This window comes from Lacerta agilis, chromosome 5, assembly GCF_009819535.1.
Source record: "Lacerta agilis isolate rLacAgi1 chromosome 5, rLacAgi1.pri, whole genome shotgun sequence".
NCBI lineage: Eukaryota > Metazoa > Chordata > Lepidosauria > Squamata > Lacertidae > Lacerta > Lacerta agilis.
Genome location: NC_046316.1, coordinates 42,368,011 through 42,379,204, shown reverse-complemented (window position 1 = coordinate 42,379,204; position 11,194 = coordinate 42,368,011). Strand labels below are relative to the sequence as shown.

The 11,194-nt window shown below is 40.6% G+C and overlaps 1 protein-coding gene across 1 annotated transcript; it reads left to right on the top strand.

Moving 5' to 3' along the window:
- Positions 1 to 1,749: 1,749 nt before the first annotated feature.
- On the top strand, positions 1,750 to 10,632 carry LOC117046931 (CUB and zona pellucida-like domain-containing protein 1). The gene is made up of 9 exons (XM_033149486.1): positions 1,750 to 1,968; positions 2,429 to 2,582; positions 3,931 to 4,145; positions 4,599 to 4,752; positions 5,323 to 5,552; positions 6,197 to 6,369; positions 7,553 to 7,935; positions 9,157 to 9,425; positions 10,042 to 10,632. The coding sequence occupies exons 1-9, from the start codon at positions 1,887 to 1,889 to the stop codon at positions 10,212 to 10,214; spliced, it is 1,833 nt and encodes a 610-aa protein (XP_033005377.1). The 5' UTR covers positions 1,750 to 1,886; the 3' UTR covers positions 10,215 to 10,632.
- The last annotated feature ends 562 nt before the right edge of the window (positions 10,633 to 11,194 follow it).

Genomic DNA, 11,194 nt, shown 5'->3' with positions numbered 1-11,194 from the left:
CAGAACTCTTCCCCTTGATATTCTTCTAGTCTTAAATTTAAAAAGAACTTCTCTCTCCGTCTTATTTATTTAAGTCATTCCTATATCATTTTATATATAATTTTGAAAAAAAATATTGAAGCAGTTTTCAGCCTAAATTAAAGCAGCAAATATAACACTGCAAGATATGAAAATAAAATAATACTGGTAAAGGTCAAGTATAAAACACACATCTAAAGTGGCATATTTAAAAGAAAAATAAAGCATTCTCTTAAACAGAAGAAGATTGTGGATAAAAATCATATACAAAAATGCAACAAACACAAAATGGCATAATTCATAATAAAATAAAATAATGGAGATAGAAGCTGTAGCACACTTCCCTGCCCAGTAAAAAGTAAAGGTAAAGGGACCCCTGACCATTAGGTCCAGTGGCAGACGACTCTGGGATTGCGGTGCTCATCTCACTCTAAAGGCCGAGGGAGCCGGTGTTTGTCCGCACTCAACTTCCGGGTCATGTGGGCAGCATGACTAAGCCGCTTCTGGCAAACCAGAGCAGCACACGGAAACGCCGTTTACCTTCCTGCTGGAGCGGTACCTATTTATCTACTTGCAGCTTGATGTGCTTTTGAACTGCTAGGTGGGCAGGAGCTGGAACCGAACAACGGGAGCTCACCCTGTCATGGGGATTCGAACCACCTACCTTCTGATCAGCAAGCCCTATGCTCAGTGGTTTAGACCACAGCGCCACCCACATCCCATAACCTCCCCCAAATACATTGTCCTTATCCAGGTCTTACTATCATGCATTAACACCAGCTGTACAAATAACTAATCCCCGGTCAACCAGTTATTAAACAGCAATGTTTAGCCTACAAAAATACATTAAGCCTAACTGACAACCCACTCATTCACCCACCTTCATCTATGGCAAAATAGGCTGCACACACACCATACCTTTCAAGCACGTTCCCAGTGCATTCTTTACCCCAAAACAACGTAGTTTATCCCTCACAGAGCTTCAGTTCCCAGCAACCCTTAACAAACTATGGTGCCCAGAATTCTTGGAGGGGCTAAATTGTGCATTGAATGTGCACGGAAGGTATAATGTGTATGCAGCTATAATGACATATGAACAGCAACATAGCCAATCCTTCTCCATCTCTTACCAAGGAAGGGTTACACTCTAGGTCAGTTTAGTCTGTCACAATGAGTGGCATTGAGCAATTGCGATACACACAAAAACTGAAAGAATGTTTAAGGGCAAACCTGGAGCGGTATATTTATTTTGGGCTGACCATGTGCTCAGAGGCCCCCTTCCCAGTGTGGTGTAGTGGTTAAGAGCGGTGGACTTGTAATCTGGTGAACCGGGTTGGAGTCCCCTCTCCTCCACATGCAGCTGCTGGGTGACCTTGGGCCAGTCACACTTCTTTGAAGTCTCTCAGCCCCACTCACCTCACAGAGTGTTTGTTGTGGGGGAGGAAGGGAAAGGAGAATGTTAGCCGCTTTGAGACTTCTTCGGGTAGTGATAAAGCGGGATATCAAATCCAAACTCTTCTTCTTCTTCTTCTTCTTCTTCCCATAACTGTTAAATTGTGCCTTCCCTCCTGAGCCTCTATTTTACAACTGGCTCTAGTTGGTGGACCTTCAAGGTCTTTGGTTTTTATGTTTTCATTTTCATAGAAGATAACACAACACAAGCCAGCCCACCCCTGCTTATCTAGCACACCTAGTATGTCATGCAACACCTGAGGCCTTCTCACAGGTATCTCCTGCCGCAGCTCAAAGCACCAGTAAGATCTGCAAAGATTATGCAAGCTGTTATCGAACCATGTGGGCCAGAATGATTATGAAATAAGCAGAGATATAAAAAGGGCCAGGAAAAGTGACCACCTGTCTTCAGCAAAATGAGAGCTTTCAGGCGATGCATTTCCTTGGCACTTTTATTTGGTTTGACTCTTGCTGAAAATAAGCTGAACGAAGTCCAAGGTATGGAAGTTTCAAAAACTTTTTTTTAAAAAAATTGATTTAAAGCCATGCACTATTAAGAAGCAACTGCTTCTAAATCACAATGTTTGCTTCAAATGTTAAACAAAGTCTGCCGTTTTAGAACTTGGTTTGGCATTTCCACATTTTGTAAAGCATTTTTAAAAATCCAAATTGCTACTTTAGGAAATTAAACCGTGATGCTCAGGAACAGAGAAAGCAGCTTAAATTATATTTGGTTGCAACAGTTGGTAATGATTTTGTCTACAGCTGGAAGAACTGCTGTTGTGGTGCTCCAAAGCATATTGTAATTCATGCAATAAAATGATTAAATGGCTGTTTTGAGAAGTCTATGAGATCTATATTTATCATTACTAGTGATTGATCATTAGATGTTTTAGGCCAAGGTCTTCCATAAAACCCTACTGAGATTAACCAATGGTTTCTGATTTTCTAAAAATAGGAAAAAGTGCATGCGGTAATGTACTGAACGCTAACTATAAAGCACTGCCGCTTACAGTCAAGGCAAATGAAACTTGTATCTGGCAAATACAGAGAGATGTTAATGCAACTGTGAATGTGAACGAAACAGTCCGCCTCGTCTTCTCTTTCTATGAGTGAGTATTCTTTAAATGGGTTGTGAACAGTACAGCTGAAAAGCACATATTTGGGATTACTTTTCAAGTACTTTGAGATTGATTGAAGTACAGCTAAAGGTACACTGATAAGACTGAATTTTAGAAGGTTATACCAACAGCTAGTTTTCCTTTCCTTTTTTTAAAAAAAAAATAGTTTATTTGCCACATCATATATTTCAAACATTCTCATAATCTTAAAAACCATAAAATAACACATCATGTGCTCCAATCTCATCAAAAGGAAGGAGTACATTATATCTACAACAATTTGAAAGGTTAAAATGTATACTTCAAATATTCCAAACTATGTTACTGCTAGTTCCACATGCCACAAAGGTGCTTTAGATTCAAGAAAGCATTCACCCCCTTGCATCCTTTATTGGCACTTGCACCTAAAAAAAAAAATCACATTAATTTCTCAGGCATTATTTTATTTTTATTTATTTATTGAATTTGTGTAGCACCCTACACCCGCAGGTCTCATAGGTAAACTATAGAAAGGAAGGATAGCAAGAGGTAGAGAAACATCATACTATATTCACAGGGAATTATAGCCAATGGCAGGTTCTTATTTTGAACAAACATTCAAGCCATGTGTGTGTGTGTGACTCTAATGCTAGTCTTTTTACCTTTACTTTTAGTCTTTGTGTATCTTTGCGATTTTCAAATATCTGCCTTCCATGGCAGAAAGCGAACCACTTATGGAACTGGACTTTCCAAAATGGCTTCTTATTGTTAAATCACAACAAGCAAACAAACAAATGCCTTTGATCATTTAGAATTCCAAAGCTGCGGTCCTGTATTCAATGTAGCGCTAAGCACATGGTTCCATCAATGGATTTCCACTTGTGCAATGGCACTTCCCCTCCCTGGATGTCCCCTAAATCTGTTCACCTGACCCTCCAGAACTTATCTGGGGATGGCACAGGGCATATTCAGAGGAAAGAGAGGGAAGGAAACCTACCATATTTGCTCTAGTACTAGTGCAGAAACGTAACTCAATACCATACATTTTTAAAACTGTTTTTAAATTTGCAAAGTGCCCAGTGGGAATGATAATGTTGGCGTTTTATACGTGCCAAAAATAAATGAACACATTTACCCAAGACTAAACCCTATTGAGCATAAGGGGTCGCATAGCTGTCAACTTTTCTCTTTTCTTGCGAGGAATCCTATTCGGAATAAGGGAATTTCCCTTTAAAAAGGGGGAAAGTTGACAGCTATGAGGGATCGTACTTCTCAGTCGACAGAAGTAATACACACACAAGGCAAGCTGGATCCTCTGCTATATGTAGTAACTAATGGTGTATTTCCCCTGCCGCTCCAGATTCAATCCATCATCTACATGTGACAGAGAAAATATTGAAGTATATGATGGCCCTTCAATGGATGCACCTCTCTTGGGACGAGTGTGCAAAACCCACATATCTGTTCCCGTCTTCCACTCATCTTCTGGATCCTTAACATTTCGCATATCAACAGACTCCACAGAATTTGCACGGACCATATTTGCATTTTATTACTTCATCTCACCAGATTCACGTAAGTCATCATCGAACATCCCTCATGAGTGGCAGTACGGGGGAATTTCTTGAAAACGAATCAGCTTACCTAGCTAGTCAGTATTTAACAAACCTTCTATTATTGTTGCCCTTCCTGTGTATTCCACTCTCACATGCCACTTTAAGTTGCCACGAGAATCTAGACCTTGTCATGCTTGCTGTAAACAACTTAACAAGGCAATCCTCCAGAATTTGTACTTCCCAAGTGAACTATATTTTTATAGACATTTGTCACATACACTTCAAGCATGTCAAAGGCCGAGGCGGCTTTGCCAATGAGCCAATGAAGAATGTCCATTTAGCAGCTGTAATGCTAAATATCTGTGGGTCATAGATATTCAGGAGAATGGCCTGCTTCTAGTTAATTCTTTGTTTCGTTTTGTACAAGACAAGTATGATAAATATAACTGTGACTGTTTACTTTATTTCACAGCCGAAATTGAAAACTGCGGGGGTCTCCTTACTGGCCCAGTTGGATCATTCGTCAGCCCCAATTACCCCAAGCCACATCCAGAATTTGCATATTGTGTATGGCACATTGAAACAGAAGAAAATTCCAAGATAAATTTAACTTTCAATGACATTTTGCAAGTATACTTTCATATCTCATATCATCTTACCTTATTAGGGATGAAATTGTATAGATCAAAAAGCAAAACACGCAAAAATCAACTATTTATTTAGCCTATCACAAGGTCCTCGCATGAGACTATGCAGCTCTTTGGATCCCAGCTAAAACGTTTAGTTTTGTGTGGTATCCTTATGCATCTTCATGATGTTATATAGCCCTGCCCCTGCTCATCATGAAAATGTAATGACAAACTGCACCACTGGAGGGGGGAGACCGTATCATCAACAGCCAGTGTGGTGTAGTGATTAGAGCACCAGACTAGGAAGACCTGGGTTCAAATCCCCACTCATCCGGAAAGCTCACTTGGTGACCATGGGCTAGTTGCTACCATTTATGGTAGTCTACCCTATCCTACAGGGTAAATCAGGATAAAAGCATTCTGGGCTTCTTTTGGGAAACGGATAGGATATATATATTTTTATAAGTTAAGGTGTGTTACCTGGAAGTCACTGATGGACCACATGGATGAAAATAAAAACTACTGCTGCTACCATCAGTTATCTGACATTTTTCTTTATGTCTGTAGTCTAGAACTAGATGACAAATGCAGATTTGATTTCCTCGCCATCTATGATGGTGCAACAACTGACTCTGGCTTAATCCAACAAGTGTGTGGGCGCAAATCAGCTGCATTTCAGTCTTCTTCCAATGTGATGACTGTTGCATTGTCTACAGACTATGCCAATTCATACAAGGGCTTTTCTGCCCGCTACACAAGTGAACCAATACCGGTACCACCAACAGCAGAGCCCAACAGTAAGTCCCATTTGTCTAGAATGATTCCCGACTGCTTTATATGTTTATATAGAGAGAGAGTGGAGATTCGTTATATGTGAGACGTGCCGGTCTTTTGAATGTGGAATGTACAAATAAGCAGGGAAGAATATGATGTACTGTATGGTATCATCTCTGGTCTCTGAAACATAGCAGGCAGTCTGGCCAAATTTGCCTTTTTTTGTATGCTCTGGGATTGAAATTCTGCAAAGGCATGTGACAGTTAGGGGTGACTGCTCCTTCCATAGCCAGCTGCACAATTATTATCCATGCTCTGGTAACACCTAGAATGGACTACTGCAATGTGTTGGGCAAGAGGCTGCTTTTGAAGACTGTTCAGAAAATGTATTTCATACAAAATGCCTGTGTTAAGCTGCTGATTGGAACTGATTAGAGGGGGGACATACCCCACTAGTTATTGAAAGAACTTCATTCGGCCAATAAAAGCATTTGCAAAGAATGAACTTTGACACTGCATTGTAGTCTTTGCAGTGTAAATTTTGTTGTCTCTGCAAAAGAAGGCAGTGCTAGAGCCCACAAAGGATAACTAGGACATTACCACAGCAGAGACAGTTCTGTATGAATTGTATTTTATTCTTTGCTTTCCTCCCTCCTTATATTGTCAGAATCCATCAGTTGTTCTTCAGACATGATGACAGTTATTCTCAGCAAATCTTATCTGGATGCACTTGGCTATGATGAAAATGACTTGACGCTAAATGACCCATCTTGCAGACCAGTTGCATTAAACCCAGTGACATTTTCTTTTCCACTCAACAGCTGCGGAACAGTTAAAACGGTAAAAATAATCAAACCAAAACAAATTGAAACAAACCATGCTGCTGTGAACCGTTCGCATTATGCCATACCATCTTGTTTCCTATCTTGCTTGCCTCCTGACAATCTAGCTTACAAGGACTTGACCCAAGTCTGTCCTGTTCCAGCCCATTACACCAAAGCTGCCAGAGGCACTTATGCCTGATCTACCCAGACAAATTTTGAACTTATCTTAACATTTTTTTTCTCCACTTGCTTGGGAAAAATCAGCAGCATCAGAATCAGGGAGGTTGATAATAAGAAAGCATATTATGAAGGACACCACATATGTATCTCAGAAACATAAATGTCACATAACAAACCAGGCTAAGATTTGCTACTTTCTTTTTCTTGGTATATGTAGGAATCTGCTGGAATATCTTCAGTAAGATTCACTGAAATGAATGGGACTTAAGGTTCACATTCCTGTGCTTATGATCCCAATATTAGACACTTAAAACTGCAATCCTATACACACTTGCATAATAGGAGTAAGTCCCAGGGAACTCAGGGGAGCTTATTTCTGAATAAGCATGCATTATGAAATGAGCTCCATAGACTGGACACTGGGCAGCCCAATCCACCACTTGTTTCCTCAGAAGTAAACGTCCCCCAGGAAACGCGTCCTTTTTCTTTTCCAGGACCGTGGGTTGCATTCCTTATAATGACACGTGCACATCAGAGCATAGAAAGAATAAAAAGTGAATAACAGGTTATCAATATTGTGGCAAGTGCTGGTGTGTCTCCTATCCTCTTTTCTCTCCTCTCCTCCACCTCCCTATCTTATGCTGACCCCAAAACATAGAGCACAGTTTAGCTACCACATACAGACATTTGGATCATAGTGTAACTTACTGTGGAAATACCTTTCATTGAGAACTTCATTGAACAAATTAGTTAAATGAAGTTTTATTCTTTTTAACAGCATTCAAACAGCTTTTTTCTTTGCTTTTCAAGAGACCTTCACTGTCTTCCAGGCTGAACTCAAAAGGCTGGGCCAGTCTGTAATCATTTAAAGATGTGCCGGAATAACGCTAGCATGTGATGACTTTGTTGTTTTTATATTCCAAAACTTGAGCCAAGACCCACTGGGTCCTCTTCTTCGTCTCAATGTCCTTTCTTCCCCAAAAGGAAAGTGGGTAATGTTTTGTTTCTGTCTTACACAGGGAGAAAACCACACGATCACTTACACCAACACTATCACTGCTTCCCCAAATGGCAATGTGATCACCCGCCACAAACAGGTGGACCTCATTGTGAGGTGTATAATGGAAAACAACTCAACTGTAGAAGTCATGTATGAAACAAAAAATGTAGTAAATGATGATGAAAGTGCTTTAGGTAGGTTCAATCTCAGCATGGCCTTCTACGATTCCGATTCTTTCTCCCAAGTGCTTGATTCACCATACTTTGTGGACTTGAACCAAACACTCTTTGCACAAGTCAGTCTGCATTCCAGCGATGCCAATTTGCTAGTGTTTGTGGATACCTGCACTGCATCACCAAACCTTGATTCTACATCACCAAAATATGAATTGGTCAAAAGCGGGTGAGTGCCGTTATAACTGTTCAATATGGTTGTCATTTACAATTAAAGTCATTCTTGGTGGATTAAAATGCGAAGAAGTGACATAATTTCTACCCTTAGAAAAAAATAAACTAAGGGATAGTGGAGATTGTAAATTGGCAGTGGAAGAGAGAAACAGTTTGATAAACAGAGGAGATAAGTGGTGGGTTTTTTTGGCCATAGGGAGCAGCGTGTCAAAAGGCTTGGACAATGTGGGTGGGACAATGGAACAAATGGGGCTAATTTGAGACTAAAGGAGCCTGCATAGCAGTGGACCAATGAGAAAAGAATGGAAATACGGTATTGTGGTGTGTGCACGCAAAACTGTACGTTTTTGAAGTACTGTATCACAAAAACTATAGGGTAAAATGAGACTCAAGTATCAGAAGCACATATATTTATGTAGTTTATCTTGGCTAAAATACAGTCTAGAAGACTGAGACTCAGGGAACAGGAAGTGTGGTGAGGGAAAGCATTTGTAAACATTTGCGGAATGTACTCCTTAGTGAGGGACGTCTGTTGCTGTCGTTATTAACTTTTAGGAAAAATTTTATAGTGTTCCTGTTTACCTAGGCTTTGGTCCCTTGCAACCTTGAAATCATTAGTTTGAGAGTAGGTGATTGCTTTTAGTAGTTTTGAACTGTTTTAGTATATTGTTTTAAACCCTTTTTAAATAAGTTTCAGTTGTATTAGTATCACTGTGTATGCCAAACTGGGCTCCTTTGGAGGAAGGTGCAGAGTATAAATCTAATAAATAATATTAGCAATAATAAAATTATCTACCAATAGGTGGGGAGTATTCTATTATGGTCTGTGTTCTTATAGCTAATCTCTTTATACTGCCCAATACTGATGCGATGATGATGGTGGTGGTGAATAATTCTAGTTACTATTACCCACCCATAACCTTAAGGTCCCAGGCAGGTGAAAACAATTCAAAATACAATGATTAAAACAGATACAATTGCAAAAATAAAAATAAAAATGCAGGCCACTAGTCCAAACCTCTGTTCAATTGGCTATTTCTGTAAGGCCGGTGGCAAGGTGGTCCTGTGCCAGATTCACAGAGTAATTTGTTTTCCACATTTTCTTCACTTAAAACATTAGTCCACCAACTTCCTGTCTGGTAAACATCTAATATTACTGCAAGCAGGATCAAGCGACTGCTGATCATTATAAAGCGATGTGGACGTTCTATTGCAGATGCGCAGAAGACGACACTTACGTGTCTTATCCGGTCCTTGAACATTATGGGAGATTCCGGTTCAGTTCCTTCAGGTTCCTACGGTATCAGCCATCTGTTTACCTCCACTGCGAAGTTTTAATTTGTGACAGCAAGGTTCCTGATACTCGCTGCACTGAAGGTTGCCGCTCTCGACATAAGAGAGAGCTTTCTTCCTACACATGGAAAGGGGAGGCTGCAGTGGGACCTATCCTCCTGAAGAGAGATCTCAGCTCTATGGATCGCTCAGGTGTGTATATTGCAAGAAGACGACCGCCTTCTGGTGCTTCTTTGGGTGATCTTATATACGCAGGTATCCCTGTTCTAAAACACTATCAGTAAAAGAAACGATGGGGATCCCGGGGTTCTCCACAAGTTGTTGGGAGTCCAACTCTCTTCATCCCATTGGCGATGTGGGCTGGGACTGAAGGGGTTTGGATTCAACAGCACCTAGAGAGCCACAGGTTCCCCCAACACTGATTTATTTACTCATTTGTTATTGTGAGCCTTTATGTGCCATTCTTCAGCTGAAAAGCGTCCCATGGTGGCTAATATGCAATCAGTTAAAACAAGATAGTCTCTGCTTGCACAATTACAATGTAAAAGACATGACACAAAAAGGAAATGGGAAGGGAAGAGGGACATGGAAAACGAACATTTATAATAGCCCTGAATAAGAGTGCATCACCATCAAATTGCAGGAAACCAGTGTCCTTGGTCCTCAACAATCTCTCACTCAATCTAGCAAATGAATGAAAGTGAAATTATACAGTGTGTGCGTGTATATGTGTACATGCTAGTACAAAGGTAATACATTTTTGTACTACGTTTTACTCTCCATTTGTTTTCTGCTTTTCTACATTCAGGTTCTTATATTCGAGTTCATCCAGAGGAAAGCCAGAACACACCATCCCAGAGCCTGTATACCCTTACGTTTGTTGTGTTGGCTGCAAATGCTGTCCTCCTGGCTGGTCTGGCAGTGAAGCATTTATTCACTCGAGAACCAGGATACAGATACCAGAAGTTGCAGAGCCCTTAACAGAACACTCCTGTTCCCTGCTTCAGTCTGAACCCTAAGTTTATGTAGACGCACTGGGAGATTTGTGTTTTCATCAATCTTACCTTTAAAATGTGATGTATGGAAAAGGGGGGAGGGATTAAGTGTAGCCTATACAAACATCACAGAGATGCTGTTCACCATTGGGTTTAAGGAAAATTAAACTTATCTGGGAAGGATAAATGGGTGAGAAACTGCAAAATATACTTTTGACTAGGATTTTAAGGCAAGTTAGCTCAAGGAAGTTTCCTAGATTCTCCCCTCCTCTGCATCCACCTGCACACCTCCACAAAAAGCCTCTCTGGGAGTCAGAAGGGGATGGGGTGTTGGGGACTTCTGAAGGAGTGGGGGAGAACTGCCCCAAATCAGACATTAATCTTCAGCTAACTTGTCAAAAAGAAATTTCATTGAAGGAAAATCTCAGGTTCCCTCATCCCCCCCAGCAGCCACATGTGCCCCATCCCATTTTGTTCAGAAGTGGGCTCTGGAGTGGCTTTTCAGTGGGGTGCAAGAGGCTGTAGGGGAGGAGGGGATGGGAGATATTTTTCCTTCAGTTCTTAGAATCCACACTTTCAACTTGGGCATTTATGCACTCAAGCGATCTGTTTCTACTTGGTTTTCTAAGCAGAATGTGAATTAATGTGACAAAAACACAAAAAACCAAGCGCCTTATACTGTTAGAAATTGTGTTGGTTCCCGTTGCAAGACCAGAGAAATTCATATCAGGCTTATGTGCAATTCTAATTCTGGAACAGTGTGCTCAAACATGTATGGCATATTGCAGCACTGGCCAAAGAGATGAGTGAATGCTGGATAAGAAATGGAACAGACCTTGGAAGAACCATCTAGGAATCGGTGTGGCAGAAAAGCCAAGATAAAACACCCACCCCTACATCGAACACATCTGCACTTCTCCGAAAATAAGGCTCTCCCTATATCTAAATAAAGGAATACAGGAAACC

What these genes read in the sequence shown, in the direction of transcription:
- LOC117046931 (XM_033149486.1), top strand. Translation starts at nt 1,887, where the DNA reads ATGAGAGCTTTCAGGCGATGCATTTCCTTGGCACTTTTATTTGGTTTG. An exon ending in CTCGTCTTCTCTTTCTATGA is followed by an intron (nt 2,583 to 3,930) that starts GTGAGTATTCTT and finishes CTGCCGCTCCAG; the next exon opens with ATTCAATCCATCATCTACAT. An exon ending in ACCAACAGCAGAGCCCAACA is followed by an intron (nt 5,553 to 6,196) that starts GTAAGTCCCATT and finishes TTATATTGTCAG; the next exon opens with AATCCATCAGTTGTTCTTCA.